Genomic DNA, 21,232 nt, shown 5'->3' with positions numbered 1-21,232 from the left:
CACTAACTCAAATTCACCACGACTTCACCACCACAGACGGGTTGTAGCTGCTATGTCAGAGGGCTAATCACATGTCACATTAAATCGAAGAATGCTTTTGTTGATTGGCTGTGAGCAAGTCCATACAAATAGTCCCATTTTCTAGCTGTGGGTACAAAAAGGATCGATTGCAGGTATCGTTTGACAGGAGACGTTTCGATATTACTTGGTACTGATACCCGGACGTGATTACAAATAAATGTCCTGCGTTTAACATCCTACTTAAGAAAAAGTACTGAAGTATTAGGCCACCAGCTAAATATCCAAATCTCCAAAACTAAAAGTATTTGTTTTGGAGATATTGATATAAAATGTAACAGTCAATGCATAAGCAGCACTTTACAGCTGGTACAGGTAGAGCTCATTTTAACTGAAAGTCAAGATACACAAATCTCTTAATTTTTCAGAACTTTTACAGAGCCGCTGGCATTGCTCTGTTGTTGTCTTGTTAAACACTGCCACACATTTTACTGAGGTCACATGAATGGATCTTTTTGTCTGAAATGCCATACACTCAACTTCACATTTTTAGGTCTTATGTCAGGGACACATGTGTTAACTATCCCCTTATTACTAGACATCTGAAGCCACCCGTCCTTTACTGTCTATGTAGCACAGAAATAATACAGGGAAGCTTGGCATAAACATCCACCGTGTGTCTTGTATCCGCTCTCACTCATCACTGAGAGGCAGTGCCAAAAGGGTGTGTGCATCTTTTTTTTTATAAATGATCAGAGACTTTAGAGCAGCAAAGGTCGAGAAGCAGGATTCAGGGACATTTTTTGCTATTGAAGTAAGAATAACAATTACCCGGCCAAAGAAAAGATAATGCAATGCATCTCATTTTGTTTAGATGTACTGTTCTCTCTTTTGTACTAATCCACCTCTGAAATCACTGCCTTCCCACATAGAAAAGTTTTGAGTTTTGGTTCACAGCTGCTTTCCAACCAGGTAGAATTACACTATCTGGTCTGTTGTTCGTTTATTATCTGACCTAATGACATATACTGACATATACATACACCATACCTACTTTGAGTGTTGCGAGTGTCATCAGAGCGGTTTGTTTCATGCAGGTTTGAATGTGAATGTTTGAGTTCAAAGTGTTCAAACAATAAGAAAACTGACGTGATTATGTGAACTGAACTGAATGCAACCCTACTTTCAGCGAGCAGCCAAGGACAGACATACTGGAAGGCATCTTCATATTCTATTATTTGGCTATATTTTTTTTCTTTTCTTCTCTTTTCTCTTCCCAGCCTCTCTACTCTCATCCTCTTCTGCATATATATACTTTCTGTGTCACCAACTCTTTGTCAACAGCCTGAATAATATAAAGGAGAGCAGGAAATAACAACAGGTTTGTGTTCATAGTCAAAAAACTATTTACCAAGAGAGTATAGTCTGCTATTCAGCACACACTGACATAGGGAGAGAAAAGGGAAGCTGGCAAAGTCTGTGACGCTTTACTTTGTGATTCATCGGCTCCTTACATCAGCCAACGCTGGTCAGAGCAGCCTACAGTAAAAACATAATCAGTGGATTAGCTGCTGCAGAGGTGAGTGTGTTTAACAGGTGATTTTATGATGTCAGCAATCATAAGTGGTTTCCCACCCTCTGGACTTTCTGTATAGAGGGGTCACAAGAAAAAACAGAGGTCGCAAAATGATCAACAGGAAAGTGAAGAAGGAAAAACACCTGTTAGACTGACCTCACCTCACCAGTCCTCTGAAAGTTATTTGAATGAAGCAACCCGAGAAGGTTTTAAAGGAAAATCTTCTTTGCTGACAGATATATGAAACCCATGACAGTAGGGCTATAGCTTGTAACATAAAAGCAGCATCACTCAGCCTTATGACTCATGTCATGACTGCATCATTCTGACTGGCAACATTAATCATTGTCAAAACAAGATGTCAACCTAATAAACCGGCGTGAAACATTTAAGACATTAAAGTCAGAGCCTCCTCAGAGAGTCTGGTCTGAGTCAGGAGCCAAACCTTAATGCTTTTCACCCCTTAATACAAAGAAATGGACACATGGGACCCCTCATCACAGGAGGCATGAACATGAGCTGTAAATAGTTCAATTAAAGAAAGTACAGAGTGATTTTCCCCTTCTTAAAAAATGATTTGTTTTTAATCCATTTTAAAGACTTAAGCGGATTAAAACTATACAGTATCCCACAAGAAATAAATTAAAATTATCAATATCAATAAGCAAAACACTTCAAAGTAATTTGGGTTTTCTTTTCTCCTATCCCAGTAATCATCCACTGCAAGAAGAGAGCTAAAAACAAAAGTAAGTGGTCAGCTTTGTACAGAGTCCAGCAGGTGTTGTGTAGGACAGAGTGGTCCTTGTCCCACTGCCCTACATGCTGTGGGACTGTAAAGCATATTGAGACACTGTACAAACAGTAAAATGTGGGCTATACAAATAAACCTGATTTGACTTCTTCCAGTGTCTTCATCCATTATTCCCTGTAGCCACTTTCAGATTATGATTATACATACAAAATATATCATCAGTTTATACAACATGATGTAGCTATATAAATGATCTCTAACTTGACCATCTACAGTAGTTATTTTGACCTGTTAATGCATCAAAATTATGGTCCAACAACATAATACTGAAGTGGGTGTTCCTGCATAAAGTAGAGTACATAGAGTACTTTTATTCTTCGACTTTAAGTGCACTTTTTTTTGAATTGTGAATTTTTTTACTTTTATTTTGCCTCCATCTGAACTTCACTGTGCAGAATGATGTGCAGAGTTAGACACCAGAGGGTTGTTTTTCACATTCATCTGCTGCAGGAAAGTTTCTCTGTGCTCACCTTTAATCTGAGTTTAATGGAGTTTACATCATGATTTGTGATTACCATATCATAGTTTGGAAAGCGCTGCAGCTCAGTATAGAGCAGTGGTCTCCAACCATGCTCCTGGAAAGCCACTGCCCTCATGCTTTAGGTGTCTCCCCCACGCTAACACACCTGATTCTAATTCTAATTATTCTCGTTATCAAACAGCTGGAGTTTGTCAAGGGCTTGATAACATGTTATTTATTAGAATCAGGTGTGTTAGAGTGAGGAGATGCCTAAAACATGCAGGGCAGTAGCTCTCCAGGAGCAGGGTTGGAGACCACTGGTTAGAGTATGATAAGGAAAGTCTGGATTTTCTCATCAGAGAAGGAAAATATGTAATTTTAAGAGATTATGTGACTTTTTTTGTAGTAATACATAGCCAGCATAAAATATTATTTTAAGCAACTTCTGAAAGTTTAGGAAGTCCACTGAAACTCATGTGCCAAATTTTCTAGAATCATATTATAATATTAAATAACATAAAATAAATAGACTACTTGAGTAGAAGAAAGTCATACGGCCCTGCCCTGTTGTTCAAAAGGACTCTGCTGCCACCTGCTGGGCACAAAGCTCAACAGCATAATCCTGCTCATATCCTATTGGCTGATTAAACATGACGCAACAGTCAAACCAGGAAACGAATCTACACAATTGTAGCTTTTGTTTTCGATTTAAGAGAGCAGAGCAATTTCACCTGCAACTAAAACAGGCAAGTTGTGTTCAATTTCTTCTGTCTTTTATATAATTGTTCTTTAAAAACATACGTCGGACTTTCACTTTGATAATTAGTGTGTGACTGGCAGTAGTTTACTTTGACCTGTGCTGGCCATATGTCTTAACCCCTAACCCATTTCTCTCACACCCACAGACATAGATATGAGTGACTTTCCTGTAAACCCTCTGGTTATGATTGGTGTGGGGTCCAGCTTCGCCTTTTCTGGCCTCTTCTATCATTTATACCAAGAAAAGAAGAAAGAGTTGAAAAAGCTGAAGGCAAGTATATTATTATCTTAAGGATTTGTCAACTATCAATTCACCTCTGTTTTTTTTAAACACAGTTAATATTATTATTTTATTTCAGGAGATACCTATTTTCAAGCCGGATCGTCACTTGGTCAAAGTACTGAGAGCATCTCCCCACAAGAGGCTTCAGTATGTTGCTGTAGAAGGTACTTTATTTCTTTAATGCAGTTTAGTCCACGGTTTCTTGTCATTGAGATCACTGACAGATCTCTTCACGTCTGTTTCCAGGTCTGGTCCAGGCAGATGGGGAGCCTCTGGCCAGCCAGTTCGTCCCACGATGCTTTGGTGTTGTTCAGAAGGTAGCAGCTGAGGAACACTGGAAATACTGGAACACCTTCACCAGGACATGGTACATAAGACTATGAAATGTAATAAAATAATTACTTTTTTTTTATCAATATACAAGCTTATCAATAACAGTATGATTCCTTCTCCAGGAATTCTCGGACGTTGAACAAAAAAGAAACCAAAAACTCTGTGCCCTTCAGCCTGGTCAGCCCTGGGGTCTACATCTCTGACTTGTATGTGAAGGTGCAGAACCCTCTGGAGGCCTCTGGGTCCTACATGGAGAGGGTTTACCACCGAGTGAGACGTGCTGAGGAGGGCTTGGTGAACGTGATGCTGCAGGGCCTGAACGGGGAGAAACCTGTGGCGATGGAGGAAAGCGAGGAGCTGCTTCGGGTTGGCAGCACCCTGACTGGGTTTGGGGAGGTGGTGCTGGAGGGAGGCCAGGTGATGAGGCTGCAGGCCCCTCAGGATGGCCGCGAGTACGTCCTGGTGCCCACTGACTACAGGAGCTTCATAGACAGGCATGAGAGTTCAGCAAGCATGTGGAAGACGCTGACTGCAGTGACCGGCATCACTGGAGCTTCTCTTCTAGCTGGAGTCATTTACAACCTGATGGGAAAAAAGAACGACAGATCACAGTAGACCTGAAGAGGTGGATCCTGCAGGTTTAACGGCTTCAAAGGCTGTCGTGCAGCCTTTTGGGTGTCTCAGTACTCCCTCAGGTGTTTTATCTACAGACTCCATATTGCAGTCTGGATCTTAAGAGGAATCAGTTGCATGTCTCGACTGTTTCACTGCTGACAGGTATTTATGTTATGTTGCAAGATGTCGCAATGCCTTAAATGACCACTTCAAATTAACCACTATCTTTTAAAGCAGTGGTTCTCAACCTTTTGGGTTTTAAGGACCCAAATTGATCGGGCTGTGGACCCATATATGATAGGATGTAGTCTCTTGGATCCACATTGATCAGATTTAGTTATTCCATTACTATACAGTCTATACTGTAGACCGACAGATTAACCGTGAAAAGTATAAAACCAATTAACACAATAGTCAATATAATACATTCTCTCATTGGGCTAAATTCTAATCAATAAGATAATATTGAAATTAAAACATTCCCCATTTTTCTGGGGACCCTCTACAACCCTTGAAGGACCTAAGAGAGAGAACTGCTACTTTATAGAAACAACCTAGGTTAAAAAAGTTATTTTGCTAAGTGTGCAAAAACCACGACTTCCCCATAAAACGCACATATTCAGCAGCTCACTCCTACTTACAGCAAGTATATTAAACAACTCTTTGGCGATTGCATGTATGTTCAATTAGATGATTTATACATACAGCATATATATACATCTGCCATATTGTTACTTGTTAAAAAAGTTTTCTTATTGATATTATTCTGCAAAAACGTGATTTTTGTGGGGGTTTTTAAAGTGGATTTTACTTGTGTGAAATCCTTAACATCTCAAGAAATCTAGAAAGAAAAACTACCTACCTATAATAACAGTATATAAAAGGTGACTGTAGGTGAAGATGCTGATCATGACCAACAACGTCCTGTTCAAATTTGAATGAATCTCTCTCCCTCATTTCCTGTCACCTCTTCACTATGGGTTAGGGTTAGATAAATAGAACAAAACAAAATAAATAAGGATGAAATGTTCAAATGAACTACCCCGTCCTGATTATACTATATATTACGTACATTATCATTTTATCTTAACCAATGATATTTAGTACAGTCACTTTCACATCCGTCTCACAGATGTGTGCTCAGCTGCTTCTGTACTGTAGTCATCTAATCTACTCTTCAACTTTAAAGCTTCTATTCATAAGTTGGAGTGAAAGTGAAAGATTCAACTCAAGCTGTAACAAATGGAAATAAGGTTAAAACTTGACTGTAGCCTCTAAGCTGTGATTTATTATGTCTATTATTGTTTCTTCATTCACTGGGCATAAATGTTCTAACTGACATGTGATGGAATCATGGGAACATTATATTTTTGTAATGAAACTGGATTTTTATCATTTTAACACTGTTAAAATCCAAGCTTTTTATTTTATTTTTCTTGTAAGATTTCATGATTGTCTGAAGCTTCCAGATGTTTTCATAAGATGGTATGAAAATCAAATTTAAATTGATTTGGACTGAATCAATTTAGCTTATCATCTTCTACCTCTTAGATCATTAGTTACTGTATAGCTTTATGAGGAACAGTTAAAAAAACAGTGCTGTGCACAATATTTGTAAAGGTGGTGGTTTTAGTCTCACATGTTCTTAATTAAACTGCTTTTCAAAACTGTGTTGTAATATTTTATCCTGTGAGTGAAACACATGCAGCTTCAACATATTTCCTTTATTTAAATAGTGACATTCGTAGCACGCAGCCGTCACATGACGTGGCATTGTGTGATCAGATGTATGTCGACCGTACAGAGCAGATCCTGATGCTTTATTAAGGGCAGAAAGCTGTTGTAGAGGAGAGAGCAAGTTTTCAAGTGTCACAAAGGCATCTTTGTCCTTTCTGTAAGTGCTCCTCGTTATTCTCCTTCCTCCTCCGAAGACTCCTCAGCCTCCTCCAACCACTGGATGAACTTCTGAAGCTGTTGAGAGGAAAATAAATACAAATATGGTAATAAATTCAGCACGAAGGGTAGGTTTAGGGTAAACAAGTGAAGTTTACACATGCTCATGCTCTGGTACAGAGGACCAAGTCTGTCTTTAAAAACAAATCAAGACAAGAATAAATAAAATACAGTCTGGGGTGTGGTAATGCACAGCTGCTACAAAGGTCCAGTGAGTATCTAGTCATGTTACTAAACAGGAGTATGAATATATTATATTATATAATATAAATACTGTAAATACCACGACAGTGCTGTGAGGTTATTAATGATAGTTACATTGTGTAGTGTATAAAAACCCAAATAACACAATTTCTATATTTCTCATACTTAAAGACCATTTTAATTAGTCATAAATTATCATTACGGCAGGTTTTATAAATGTAAAAGTTTCTCTTTTTTTTGTGAGAAAAGTGTAGTAAAAAGCAAAACTACAGAAAAATAAAATGTAAAAAGAGATGAATTGTCCAGGAAGAACATAAATACCTATTAACTAGTATTTCTTTGTCTACTTTTTTCCCATTTCAATCTACTTTACTTTAAAAAGGGTGAAAGTTAAATAAAAAATGATTTCTATCCACATTAAAGTTGCTTTTTACATGCGCACTGGGACAGAGTGGTAACTGTTGACAAGAAAACTCCACAATGCACCTTTAACATTATGTTTTTACATTGGTTTCCTACCAAAGCAACTGAACATTCAACATTCTAACTACTGATGCGTTTACGCCTAGTGTCCACACAACTCTAACGCTTATGAACCCCTAATACACTTTTAAAGACAATTTTAAAGACTTATGAGAACTGGCTAACCTCACTTTAGTTAAAAAAAAACTCTGGTACTGCGTTTTAGACTGGATGAGCAGACACAGAGACTTTAGAAAACAATGACACAAGAGCCCCTCTTTCCTTCCTGATTGGGTCTTATACTCATGTTACTTTCAGTCAGAGTTCCACCACATACTTTTCACCGTTGCTGTTCTTCCTCAATAGTATTTTCTGCTACTAAGGAACCAACTGCATAGTGGGTAATCTGGTTCCTGTTTGCATCAGCACATACATGCCCAGTGTAAAGTCAAATGATATGTGTTTTCAGGGGTATTAGTATGGATGGAGATTATTTCTGAAATAATATAAATGCTCATGTGGATGGAGATTGTTTTTGCTTTGTCCCTACACCTACCCCCTGGTTCTTGCGCAGCTGTCTGCTCTTATCAGAAGTGGCTCCCTGGGAAAACCAGCGTAGTATCATCTCCTCCTCCAGGATCTCCAGCTGGTACATGTTCATCAGGACCTGGATTTTAAAATAATGTAGAATTTTCAGCTCCGGGTTTGATGAACACAAAAAACCACTGCATGACTACAAGGAAACTGTTTTATATCAGCAGATTCCTGACTATACATGATAGTGTTGACAGAGCCTGACCTTGACCATAGCAGCCCAGTGGCTCTCCTGCTCCAGGAAATGCTCCTCAAAGGCAGACAGACAGTCCAGGTGGTCCTGTGCTCTCTTCACATAATTCTTAAACACTGGCGCCCATTTCTTCAGTAACTGAGAGGAGAACACATTTTTTTAAGTAAATATTTGTCTTCCTTTCATCCTCTCTGTCATGTGTACAATAACATGAGAAAAAATAATCACCGGCAGGAGGAGAGCAACATATTGGGACGGGGTGATCTGTGGCCCCTGCTGCTGGAATGGGAACTCCAACAGAACTCTGGTTAAAATCTGCATCACCTCCTTCAGAGTGATATTGTAAGCATACCTGAAAAAAACAGCACATCAAACTCAATGTGAGACAACAACTTCTTTGAGAGTGAGCAACTTAAACATAAGCAATTATTATCTACTGTTTACTTCAGAGAGTTGATCTCCAATACAAGATTGTCACAGCTGATGTTTTCCTCCAAGCCTCTCTGCAGAGTCCCCAGCACCTCCATCTGGAAGACTGAACATGAACAGAAGAGGGACCAGAATCAGAGGGGAGGAAGTTGGGTGGAGGTTTAAGACTTGATTTAAATCATAGATTGCCATTTGTAGATAAGTAACAGCTCTTTCTGACAATTAATCAAATGATTAGTAGATTAATCAAAAACTAGTCATGAAAATTGGGTGCAAACATAAAGTTATTATTACATGCTGGTATATAATGGATTAGTACAACACTAATATTTCTAAACTTCTGACACATTATGTGATTTCCTGACAGATTTTCTTCTAATAATATGTTTTGCATTTTGTTTGAGACAGGAAACATGGGTAGAGAGAAGTGTTTATAACACTGCGGCTGGAATCAAACTGCAGAGGTTGTGGTTATGTGCTACATGTCTTGCAATCTGAAATTATTCCGTCAAAATTCCTATAATACTAAATTGAGCAGAGTAAGGATTTCTGGTGCAACCGTACCTATTTCTAAGGTGCATGTACAAGGCCTATAGTGAAAAGTGTCTTAGAGAAAGGCTACTGTAACTGGTTTTGTGTCATTGGCCGGCAGGGGGCAGTCAATCATATGTTTTCACAGGCAGGTGAGCTTAACTTGAATCTCACCTTTGACATCATCCATCTCAGGAGAGGGGATCACTGGGTCGTCAGGACCGTCTGGCTCGCTGTCCTCGCTCTCGCTCTCAGGGTCGGGGTTCAACACCAAGCCTGGAGAACAACAAACAAAACCCGGACTGTTGGGACTCTGCACCGCAGCATTGTGGGTATGGCAATTTAACAAAGTAAAGCATGGACAGCTGCTGCCCTACCCCAGAGACACTGTGACAGCTCTTCGTCCTCTGTGTCGTCCAGACTGATGTTCTTCCAGATGTAGCCCTTTCCCTCTGCTCCAACCTCTGCCGGGTTGAAAACTGGACGACAGAAGAAAAGTAGAGTTCACTACCAGATACATTTAAGTAGGTAAAAAAAATAAAAATTCAATACTGTGTCAACACACACCTTTCTGTTTGGTTTTGTCTTTATTGTGCCCAACCTCAGCATCGTCACTGAGGAATTCGTCATCATCCTCTTCCTCCTCCTCATCTGGGTGGTGCATTGACACCACAGTGCCTTCAGGTAGAGAGATGTTTGGTCCAATCACCACCTTGAAAACAGTTCACAGGCAAAATGAATGTGGAGATATTTCCAGTTATATCCCAACTCCACCATCATCAAAACATACTAAAAGATAAGCCAGTGCATTTAACAAAGCTCAGTATGACCGTATGTTATAAAAACACTGATACTGATGATTAGGTCTTAGTGACAAAGGAGTCTGCTGGACTAACTCCACCTTTCCACACTGAGGAGCTACTTTAAGTGACCTTTACATTTGGTCTTACTTGGCCACAGAGAGCTACTATAACCATAAACGACTAATTCATCCATCCATTAGTCTATATGAGTAGCGGCAGCCAGCAGCAGGTTAGCTTAGCTTAGCATAAAGGCAAGAAACAGAAGGAAATGGCTTGGCTTGGCTCTGTCTAAAGGTAACAAAATCCATTTAGTAGCAACTCACTAATTAACAAGTTATGACTTGCTTATTTAAACCAAATAAAACCGAAGTTTAAAAACACGTTGTGGTGTATACGGGGGATTATGTGCCAAAGTAAGTCTCTGCTGGTTGCCTGGCAACCTCACAATGATGACAGGAGCCCGCCAAGAAATAACAAATAAATAACCAGCAGCTAACTGTAGCTTCATATTTAGCGTATGTCAAACTAATCCTTTAACATGTTTTATGTATATGTGAGCAAACACACTGTCCAGAAAAAAGGACTAATCAGCTATTTTAAAATCTGCTGCCAAAATGACACACACACATAACACAAAGAAAAGTGCTCAAAACTTGTACATTTAGCTTATATTATTCAAAATACATGTGTGACTTACATTGAATGCCAGGACACACTGTTTATTAAGCATGACGCCTTCTTTGACCTCAACCTTGTCGCAGACCACAGACTGGCTGATCTTTACATTACTGGCAATGTGGACGTTGTTCCAGATGTAGGCGTGGTCCAGGATTACATTGTCACCTGTTAGAAGAACAAAGAAAGACTTTTTACCTTCACTTTTATAACTTCTATATTTTAAATCTACTACTTTCACACACACTTGTAGTTTCGGATGGTGCTGGCCAGCGAGCATACCTATGGTGCAGTTGTTACCGATGACGCTGTTGGAGATGTAACAGTTGGCACCGATACTGGTGTCACAGCCGATGAGGACGTTCTCCTCCATCTGGCTGCCGTGGCCCAGGCTGACACCCGAACCTCTGTAGACATTGTGGCGAGAGTATGTGCAGCTTCCTCCTTCCTGGTCTGTGAAGTTGGACTCGGGGGTGAGGGGGTAAACCCACCGCCGCACGAGGTCCGACGACACCGAGTCATACATGAGCAAATTGGACACTCGGACGCCATACCCGTCCCTGGTGACGTGCATGTGTATCTGGTTGCCCGTGATCTGAACAGAAAGAAAAAAACTGTAATTTGTTGCATTTACATCATTCAGGTTTACATACACATAACTATTACAGTTTAATACCTCTTCATTGACCAACATCCCTCTGACAAAGTCATTCCTAGTCTGGTAGTCAAAGTTGTCAGTGAAAAGCTCGGCAACCTGAGAAATGAGGACAAAACAGTGTTACCAAATTTTTAAAAAGTAAGAGTTCAACAGTTCCTGTTTCTGGCTGGAAACTGACCTGTGGTGAGCAGATACTGATGTGGCTGTCCAGGATGTCGTGTCTGATTTCAAACTCATCACTTGCACTGTGGAAAATGTTCTGTAAAAACACAAAGACGAGCAACGGTGATTCAGTATTGCACTTGAATGCATCGGTAATGCAGCAGACTCTGAGATATTCTTATTTTTAGTGCACAGAATGGGTTGAGCTGGATTGTACACTTATTAGACCTCAATAGTTTATTTTGCTAAATTCTTTCTGCCTGCTAAATGCTCATATTTCAAACACCACACCTCCAGTCATAAGGCCTCCAAGCTTTCTTAGGCCTGTCATGATAACTACTTTTGTTGGACGATATATTGTCTCAATAAACGATAATACTGTCATTTGAAGATCATTTTATATCACTGATATAATGATAATATAATAGCATAATAATGGGGGGTGGGATTGGAGAGTGGGCGCTACGCTTCTGTAAAAACACAGACTGCCATTATGGACCGGGACAGAGTTATTTACCTTTAATTCCATATAAGTGGCGCTTCTTGCTTAGCCAATGTGACATGAATAGCCTCTTAGCTGCTAATGTGAAGTGTGGCAATATTGATGTAAAAAAAAAAAAAGATCAAGGCCATGTCCATGTACCATAGGATAAGTCCATATATAGACATGATGATGTTGATAACTGCGTTATTGTACGATAAGTCCATAATTATTTTGACATGCCTGAGCTTTCTAGAAAGAATTTTTTGTCTAAAAACTCAAGCCGAGAATTTTCTTGAACTCCCATAGAGCCACAGAAGATACGCAACTGTTTTCACAGGCTGAATAGCTCTCCCCACGACAAGCACAACAAGAGTGCACCTTTAAAAATGTGACCAGTTGTAAATATCTTGGTTACCATGGGGAACTGCAGCTTCTTCAGCCCCTGTGTCTTCTGGTAGTGTAAAATCCGCTGACTCTTGCTGTCCATAGCGATAATTACGTCGTCTTCCTCACAGCGAGACCTGTGACCTGGCGAAGATTCCTTGAAGATCATCGTCATCACCGAGACGTTCTTCTCCATCTTTCTACGATACCTGAAGTGCAAAAAAACGACTTAAGGGTAATACAGGATATCATTGACATAATCTCTTTCGACTATTATATATATGAGTCAGAATCAGATCAGATGGTGTCTTACCTGTGCTCCTGCACGGCCTGGCTGATGTCAATATTCGATACCACATCTCCGTACACCAATAAGAAGTCCGAGCGCACGAGGGACTTTGCATCAACATCCCTGAGCACATCCCCGAGGGAGCGGTACATTTCTGAGGTGATGATGTGGACTGTGTTTGGAGAGGTGGGTCGACACCACTTTGACTTCCTGTCAGACACAATGTCAGATTAAAACCTCTTTCATTTTTCATTAACTTCACCTTTTTTTTCTTAGTGGTGTCTCCTCACAAAGCATGAATGAAACTCACAGCAAGTGTTCTTTAATCTTGCTGGCCATCCAGCAGCAGAAGATAAATGTTTCCTGCACTCCAGTGGAAGTGAGGAACTCCAGGGTGTAGTCGATCATGGCAACATTGCCCAGCGGCAGCAGAGCCTGTCAACAGTGGACAAGTCAGCAAGACTGGTGAAGTGACCGTACAACCTCATGATGACGGCTTAAACTATCACCTCAAGCATTACTAAACAAAACAAACACAGCGGTTCAATCAATGGACCTAAATGTTGCAGGTTTATATAATATACATATGATTTATGAAATTGTACCTTATATACTACACAAAAAAAGAACAGATAGATGTGACAAACTAGAACAAAATAAAGCTCAAAGAAAAAAGTACATGCATGTCAATTTGTACAATGACTGAAATGCCTGCAGGTGGACTGAGGGTCAGAAACAGTCCATGGAACCGAGATCAAGTGAGGAAGGCCCAAGATGAAGGTGACAAAACTAATCCAGGCAAATTAAAACACAATACAGTACAGTACAGTTGGATACAATAACTTCCCAGGTTGACACTTCTTCCTCCTAATATGTTCATTAAGAAACTTGGGGTGGGTATTGGTCAAAGTATACAGAATTTCTACAGGGACAAGAGTTAGTTTTGTAAAGCAGGGGTGGGGAAGAGTTTCCACTCTTACATGATAACCCTTTTTGCAATGATCATACCAAACATAAGGGCTCACTGTAATGTTGGGGGGAGAGTCAAAGAGTAATTGGAGCAACCCAACATCACAGAGAGACTGTCGGGGATTAGCTGTGTGCTGTATATGTCGCTGTAAAAATGCAACAATGTAAAGTAAATCAGGTTTGAACATGTTCACGTGGTTTGGTCGGTGTCAGTGTAGCCTTGTCACTGTTTACAGCATGGACATGTTAGCCACTGTTAGCTTTCCAGTTAGCTTAGCTCGCAGCTTACCCGCGGCTGGTCTTTGGTCACCGGGAAAAACCTCCGGTTGAAGCTGTCAGCGACTAAAACGGCCTGCAGCGGCTGCTCTTCTTCCTCCTGCTCACCTGCACCTTTTCTACCGGGGAGGCCAGAGCCTGAACGACTCTGTTTTCCCCCTTTGCCGGCCATGTTTGACGTCCCAATATTAACCTACTCTGTCGTCAGAAACTACTACGGTGGCGGCGGAGGGACAATTTCGATTTTTGTGTGTGTGCTGTACAGTGAAAATGAAAACATGATAAATTACTCACCACAGTGTTATGATCAATTACATTACTATGAGTTGTGGTTGGGATTGTTACGTTATCAATTTAATACAGGATTGCTGTGACATTTAAAATCTATAATAGAAAAAATGGCTTGAAATTGGATCAATACACTTTCTAAATCTAGTTCCAGGTAAAATAAACAATGGGAATAAAAAGAAAATTAAGTTTCAATCCAAAATATCATGAAGTAAAGACACTAAAAGATAAAGTGTACAACTGTATGATTTTATCTAACAGTGTTATTACAAATATTCCTAGCTTTGTGCCCAGAAATACTTATGTATATGATAGAGAAACAGTGTTCTTGAGTCTATAAGGTCTTCTTTTATAATGTTAGTTTTCCCCTAAAATATTTAAAATGAGTGTAAGAGCCTATACCACCATTCCTGAAAGGTATAAAATACCATGTACTGTTATCCCTGCATTAATCTTTGCCCTCCACATTTAGCACAAATGATAAAATTACAGTAAACCAGTCTCCACACCAACAAGAAATGAATGCAAATATTTTAGAAGTCAAATGTATAATGCAAAGAGATTAATTATCTGTTTTCTTATAAGAACAGTCCTCTTCTCCCTGAGGAAGGATGAATATACCAGTGTAGTTTTAGTTGTGAAAATCCTTCTATCAATGACTAATAATCTGGGAGTTGATAGCAGGTAATCTGATTGGCTGTAAATGTAAATATGCACCACTAAAGTACAGTCCTTAATTTTTTTATGCTTACTTTTATTTCCTTCAGAATATGAGTTTATAACCTTATCTAATCAGTAGTTTCACCTTTTTTATACCAGTGATACCTGTTGGTCTCTATGGCTCAATGTTAAAAATAATGGCACTGCAATATGTAGTGTGATTATTGAGGTCAAATAGAGGTAATGTTCTCATGAATGTTTCCATGTTAAATCAGAGATACGTTTTCAAGGAGAAAACAGCACTTGGATGTGAAATTTCCCATTTGATTCAAAAAGGACGAAAAGGGAGTCATGAGAAAAGGGAATAATTATGTGCATGTGACAACTCTTCTCTTGTTCACTTACCCTTTGTATGACTCTAGTCAACTTCCCCAAACTTTTGCAGAATAGAGACTAATTTCTTTCTCTAATGGATAAATGGAAGAAGATTTGAAAAACATTTAATGACAACAGTGTGTGTGCATTATTACTAGTTAATTTACAACACCTGATCACTAGTGGTATCAACTAAATATCAGACAAAAGCTTCTCCATAAGGACTTTTCTTTAGAATGACTTTATTGTAGAAAAACACATGTACAGAACATCTGAACCAACTTGTTTAACTTCAACAGAAACAAAAACATCTGGCTCTTGCCGTCCAACAGTTTAGACAAAAACCTTCATTGACTGTTCTGTGAAAGCTCAACAGTTTTTCGTGATGTTTGTAGCCACTTTAGATGGTTAAACTCATTACACCGCCACTGCCAGAGGAAGAATAACTACTGGTGGTGTTTAGTTATCTTCTTGGCATGATCCAACAGTGAATCATATCGCAGGGTTTTGGCTGTCCAGGAAGATGGAATTCCCTCCAATCCAATCTGGGAGATGTAAAATGGCACATTACATTTTATGAATCAACAATAGTAAAAAACACTAATTATTCAGAATAAATAGTCAGCTGGGTAGATTAGGTACACTATCATGAGTAGTGAGAGCTATCATTGCTGAACAAAACAGCACCACCTACATAAACTTATATTTCTGATGTCACGTACCAAACATGGATGTATAAAGAAGATAGATACAGCATTGGAGTGGTTGGTATTTCCTATGAACCAACCAAAAATGCCACTTCCTGAAAACAAACTGTGCATACTCTAGAGCCAAATGCATCCACTGATTTACAGACATCTCTTTCAAAATTAAAATCTATGGGGAAAAGTATTTTTGGGCCACAGTTTGGCCACTATTTTAAATTGGCTTCAAAGCCCTCTTCCTGTATCCAGTTCTCTTTTATCCATGGTACCAAAAGATCTAGTATTAATTACATTCCTGGCTTAATAAATGTGTGATTAATGAATGAGGGATTAGTAGACAGTAGTACCTGAGCACCCAGACAGGCCCCAATGAAGGATCCTCTGCTACTGGTGCATCCCCCACAGCTCATGGTGCCTCTGACAGCCTGCTCATACTGCTTGCCTGTCAGGACTCCGTGCAGCGCTGCTTGGAACGCACCTGGCAAACCTGTAAGACCGTAAATGCCACAAGTGAATGACATGAAGGGATTTTAATTTAACGTCTCAGTAACTGTCAAGTAATATGAAAACTATCCGGTTCTCTGTTACTGCTCTTGGCTTGTTAAAAGAGCGACGCAGAGAAGGTGGGAGCTTTGAAAAGATACCTCATGTGTTTGGAAACACAGTGGGGATTAGCTCCTGGGGAGTCTTGGATAAATTCTCCTTCACCTGAACAATGTGCCCTGAAATTAGAAAAGAATTTGATCCAATGGTTAGTCAAACATACAGATGAAAAGTATTTTTTCTATTCCTTAATCCTCAATTTAAAAAGTGCTTAAATAATTACAAACATAGTAACTATTTGGTCATTTTACCACTTAATAAGAAAGCATTTCTGGCACAAAAAGAGAAAGGATGAATAAACCCTTTAATCCCATGACTAAACCACGTGACTTTGCTGTAGTGAAGCAACAATGCTGCAGGCGTCACATACCAACAACTGCTTTGTCCAGATCCTGTGGCTGCTTCCTGTTTGGGTCATTAAGCTGATCGAGCACTGTGTCCAAGGCTTTTGGATCAGGACCATTCAGGATGAAATGCTCCAGGAATCTGGGACAAATAATCACACAATTTATTGTTATTTAAATTTCTGTTTGGCACCCAAATACAATTCAAGCTTAATGAATATATTAATTTATCTAATCCATAGTCTCTGCTTTCTGCATACCTGAAGCTTGAATGTGCTACATTTCATTCCAATTTGGAAGAAATTCTCACTTGGTAGCTTTGTAGTTATCATAATAAACTAATTCAATCTGCTAAACAAACCTTTCAGATTTTACTTCTGGAATGTAACACTCTGTAAGCAGATTCCTTATTAATACATGTTCATATCATATTTCACTCTATATATTTTTTAAGATTTTTGGGGCATTTTTAGCTTAATTCTGGTATCAGACAGTACAAAGGGGACAGGAAATGAGTAGCGATAGAGAGGAGGCATGCTATAAAAACTGATTAAAACTACTCAAAACTGTCAGTACCGAAACACCCGTTGTGCCTTCCAATCAAAAACTTATGATTTTTTTGTCTTCTTATAGTTCAACTCTCAGATTTAGTGGTATTGTCATCAGTAATATTAGGTGGAAATACTGGATGTACTGACCTTGCAGCTGCCAGTGTCTCTGCCAGACATGCATCGTTATTCTGGGTGACACGAACGGCCTGCTCAACCTTCTCCAGCATGTCCGGCTTTCCTGCATAAAAAGCCACTATGGGAGCCAGTTTGGCTATTCCATCAATCTGACAGTCAGTCTCACAGCCTGTGGAAGAAAAAAAACACATTGAGACACAACAGTTAGTTAGTTAAGTTTTGTTTCGCCTGATAATATCATAGTTATCATAACTGGGATTGAGCACCTGTCTCTTCTTTGCCAGCATCCACGTTCTTCAGGAAGTTCTTCAAACTTCCATGTCTCCATGGTCCCTCGATAGGCAGCTGAGGTCTTGGCCCTAACATACACAGAAAAAGACCCCTCAGCTATTTCACATCAGACACCTAACACCTTCATCCACTCATTCTACTGCATAGTTTTCTTACCTCCTCTCTCTCTGTAAGGATCGTTGACAGGTGTATCATACTCTGATCCAGGTCCAAAGAATTTCAGGGTGCGCCGCTTCAGATCGTCAACATTTAGACCTGGACAGATACAACAAACAACTTCAAACAATGGCAAAATTAACCTGCAAAGACATGTAGTCATAATAATTTTGTATAACCGATAGAGAAATTAACATATGATAGGTAAGTGGCAGATGAGATATAAACCATCATCTTATATTTCCACCAGAGACAGTAAGAACCAGCCTGAACTTGACATTATGTGGTGAATTAACAATAATTAGTTCACCCTGTGCCACAGGAGATGTGTAGAAAAGTCAATACAATTTTCTATATTTTTATTGTTTTTTAGTTGTTTTTTTTAGTAATCCATCTTTTCCAATAAGCCCTTCTGGGTGTAATGTTTGGATAACTCAGATGAAGTGAGGATGAGGGGGCTGCATGTTCAGAGCAGATGTACAGCTCATCACCTGGCTATGGATCCATCTGTAAGTGTCACATGTCTAATTATAGCACCTATAATAATGGAAAGTACATACTCGACTTCAGAAACTACAATCAACAACTGCTTTTTTTAATCAAATGACAATGCTGGACTGAGATGTAAATGTTTGAAGTGACCATGAAGGAGCCCACCTCCACATTCGGACAAGGACTCCAGCAAGACATAAGCCTGGTCTCCATAGCAACTCTGCTGGCCCGTCTGCCTCCTGTAGAATGGGTTGGCCGACTCGGAGCGAAATTCAGGGTTTGGATCCTGAGCCAGAATCCCCTGCAGCTTCTGAAGGTCATAGACCCAGTGGAGGGGCTGCGCTGTGGGGGCGAGTCATCAGGTCATAAAAGTGTTAGTGTAGGAGAAGATGTTTAGAGGTAAAGACTCAGATAAGAGCAGAAAGGCAGACAAATTACTTTATACAGTATATTATGGTTTATACAGTATATTATGAACTAGAAGTGGTACAAGGAAACTCATTTCCTCCTGTGTTTCTTACTGGCTACAATTTGCAATGTTAAAAAACTTGTATTATTATTACCTGCTGCATCTGCAACTGCTGATCCTACGATGGCTCCTATTGCTCTGTTGGCCAGAGCTGCAGCCATCTGGAAAACAGTATTATTGGATTTTATGAGGATAGTTATCATCATGGATAAGATTGAATGGTTATTGTCATGTTCCCTGTCCACTGGCTGGAATGACAGACGACCTAGTTAATATAAATTGGTCACATGATTCCTGATTAGTAAAAGACTGTGAGGGGAAGCTTGATTTTATCTATACTCTATTGCGTTTCCTTGAATAATGTACCAATCTAAAGGCTTAGAGGAACAAAGACGGTAGAGATAAAACATGTTAGCGTGTTGTATCTTCCAGCAGTCACATTTCCGACGTGTTTTATATACAGCATTAATCTGACAAGCAGAGAATGTAATGGTTTTAGCTTCAATAACATTAATGACCCTTCAATCACGTGCAGACAGTAGTTTCACATTGCCACTTGCAACATTACAGGCTAATATCAGGACAATATACAGCTAGCCGAGCAGCCATTTAGGCTGACATTTAAAGGTCTTACCTTAGACTCCGTTTACTGGACGCACAGGTTGTATTATAGCTTGTTTTAACCCTCGACGCGTCCTAAATTTCACTCAAAACATAATTCAGAGCATAGTGTGCCCATGAAATGTTATGAAAAGCTAAAGCTCTTTAGCGCCGCACACAGGAAAGCATTAGTATAACCCCGCCCCGCTCTGGTCTGCGATACATGTGCCTAGGACGGCGAAGTCAAGACCCGCCTTACTCTGCCTCTGATTGGCTTACCCTGATATTCTTATTGTAATCATAACCAATCTCGCGCCTCATACCTAAACCTAACCAATCCAACCCTGGAAGACAACATATATTAGCCAATCAGAAGTAGAGTGGGGTGAGTCGTGTTTACGCCGTGCTAGGAAAGAAAAGTTGGCCTCTGGTCCAATAAATTACATTCGCCATAGTCTGAACTGTTATGCAAGATATACATGCCTATAAAGTGTATTCTCTTTTATTATATCAATGAGGGATGCGTTTAGGCCTAATTAAAGTAATGTTAGACTAAGCTATAAATAAAAAGTTAATGAAACAAATAAAAACTAGGTAGGTAGTCTGTAAAGCTAATTGATTTAAAGTAAACCCTAATACAGGCCAATCAATTTTCATTGGTCTTTTTAATTTTTCCAAAGTTTTCAGGACATAGCTCTCATTTGGGGGTGAGGTGACATTGTGGATTTATTGGTGACTCATCTATTGAGCAGTAAATGCCAAAGGCATGATTTTTACTGAATTTAAAGTTCCCTTATTTGGTAAAACCGTTAGGCTATCCACCAACTGTATAATACGCATTTTACCAATGTAAATAGATTGATGGTTGAAGGCCAATTGTCAAAGTATGTTGGACTAAACAAATATGCTCAGCAAGGCCTTCCAGGCAATTCAAAAATTAATTGAGTTGAGGGAAAATTTACAAATATTATGTCATCTCAAAGGGTTCAAATTGTACACTAATTTACTATTCATAAGTCACCTTACCTACACTTTCCTGTCATTTACTACCTTAGCTATTTCCATTACATCATTTATACAGCAGGATAACATTAAATACAGAAGTTCATGTTTAGGGAAGTTAATAGAAAATGAGATTGAAAGCAGAATAATTTAATATCAGTCAGCCTCAGTGTTCTTTATATTTAAGAAATAAGAGCTTTTACACAGCACACATTTTGACTTATCGTAGTGGGAGAAGCACAGGTGTTACTAATAACATTAACGATGGCTCTGCTCTTATCAGGTGTCCCAGTAAGTCATGTGACAGTGTGACAGTGATTCGGCATGTCCAACACCAGGACCCTGAAACTGAAGCAGCTAAATGGAACTCAGCCATCATTAATTTTATTATTTACACCTGTGCTTCTCCTACGGTGAAATGTCAAAATGTCAAAATGTCTCCTATAGTGGAAAACTGTTGCTGCTCTTCCCCCAGTTGACTCTTTTCATGATAGACATTTGACATTTGAAGCACAGGTGTAAATAGTAACGTTAACGAAGGCTCGATTCCATTCATTTTCAGAATCTGAGTGAGCACGCACAGCAGCAGAGCCTCCGAAGTGACTCATCTAAATGTAACATAGCCATTATTGATGTCTGGT

At 39.4% G+C, this 21,232-nt stretch overlaps 3 protein-coding genes across 3 annotated transcripts; 1 reads left to right on the top strand and 2 right to left on the bottom strand.

The window, feature by feature from the left end:
• The first annotated feature begins 3,535 nt into the window (after window positions 1-3,535).
• On the top strand, window positions 3,536-6,504 carry LOC133990691 (mitochondrial ubiquitin ligase activator of nfkb 1-A). Its single transcript, XM_062429090.1, has 5 exons — window positions 3,536-3,611; window positions 3,771-3,895; window positions 3,984-4,071; window positions 4,154-4,274; window positions 4,363-6,504. Exons 2-5 carry the CDS (start codon window positions 3,779-3,781, stop codon window positions 4,853-4,855), a joined length of 819 nt encoding a protein of 272 aa, XP_062285074.1. The 5' UTR covers window positions 3,536-3,611; window positions 3,771-3,778; the 3' UTR covers window positions 4,856-6,504.
• A 60-nt stretch (window positions 6,505-6,564) lies between these two features.
• On the bottom strand, window positions 6,565-14,109 carry eif2b5 (eukaryotic translation initiation factor 2B, subunit 5 epsilon). The gene is made up of 16 exons (XM_062428813.1): window positions 13,935-14,109; window positions 12,987-13,111; window positions 12,701-12,886; window positions 12,419-12,596; window positions 11,536-11,616; window positions 11,376-11,453; window positions 10,982-11,294; window positions 10,722-10,867; window positions 9,789-9,933; window positions 9,599-9,700; window positions 9,396-9,497; window positions 8,706-8,796; window positions 8,490-8,613; window positions 8,274-8,399; window positions 8,031-8,141; window positions 6,565-6,826 (listed from the first exon to the last, which is right to left on the bottom strand). Exons 1-16 carry the CDS (start codon window positions 14,091-14,093, stop codon window positions 6,764-6,766), a joined length of 2,130 nt encoding a protein of 709 aa, XP_062284797.1. The 5' UTR covers window positions 14,094-14,109; the 3' UTR covers window positions 6,565-6,763.
• Window positions 14,110-15,485: 1,376 nt separating this feature from the next.
• On the bottom strand, window positions 15,486-19,743 carry LOC133990632 (crystallin J1A-like). Its single transcript, XM_062429004.1, has 10 exons — window positions 19,624-19,743; window positions 19,084-19,150; window positions 18,686-18,862; window positions 18,029-18,127; window positions 17,848-17,940; window positions 17,594-17,750; window positions 16,922-17,037; window positions 16,593-16,670; window positions 16,296-16,435; window positions 15,486-15,789 (listed from the first exon to the last, which is right to left on the bottom strand). The coding sequence occupies exons 2-10, from the start codon at window positions 19,148-19,150 to the stop codon at window positions 15,691-15,693; spliced, it is 1,026 nt and encodes a 341-aa protein (XP_062284988.1). The 5' UTR covers window positions 19,624-19,743; the 3' UTR covers window positions 15,486-15,690.
• Between the last annotated feature and the right edge of the window lie 1,489 nt (window positions 19,744-21,232).

The sequence above is a fragment of the Scomber scombrus genome, chromosome 11 (assembly GCF_963691925.1).
Source record: "Scomber scombrus chromosome 11, fScoSco1.1, whole genome shotgun sequence".
Lineage (NCBI taxonomy): Eukaryota > Metazoa > Chordata > Actinopteri > Scombriformes > Scombridae > Scomber > Scomber scombrus.
Note: the sequence above shows the minus strand (reverse complement) of the source record. Positions and strands in the feature narration are given on the sequence as shown.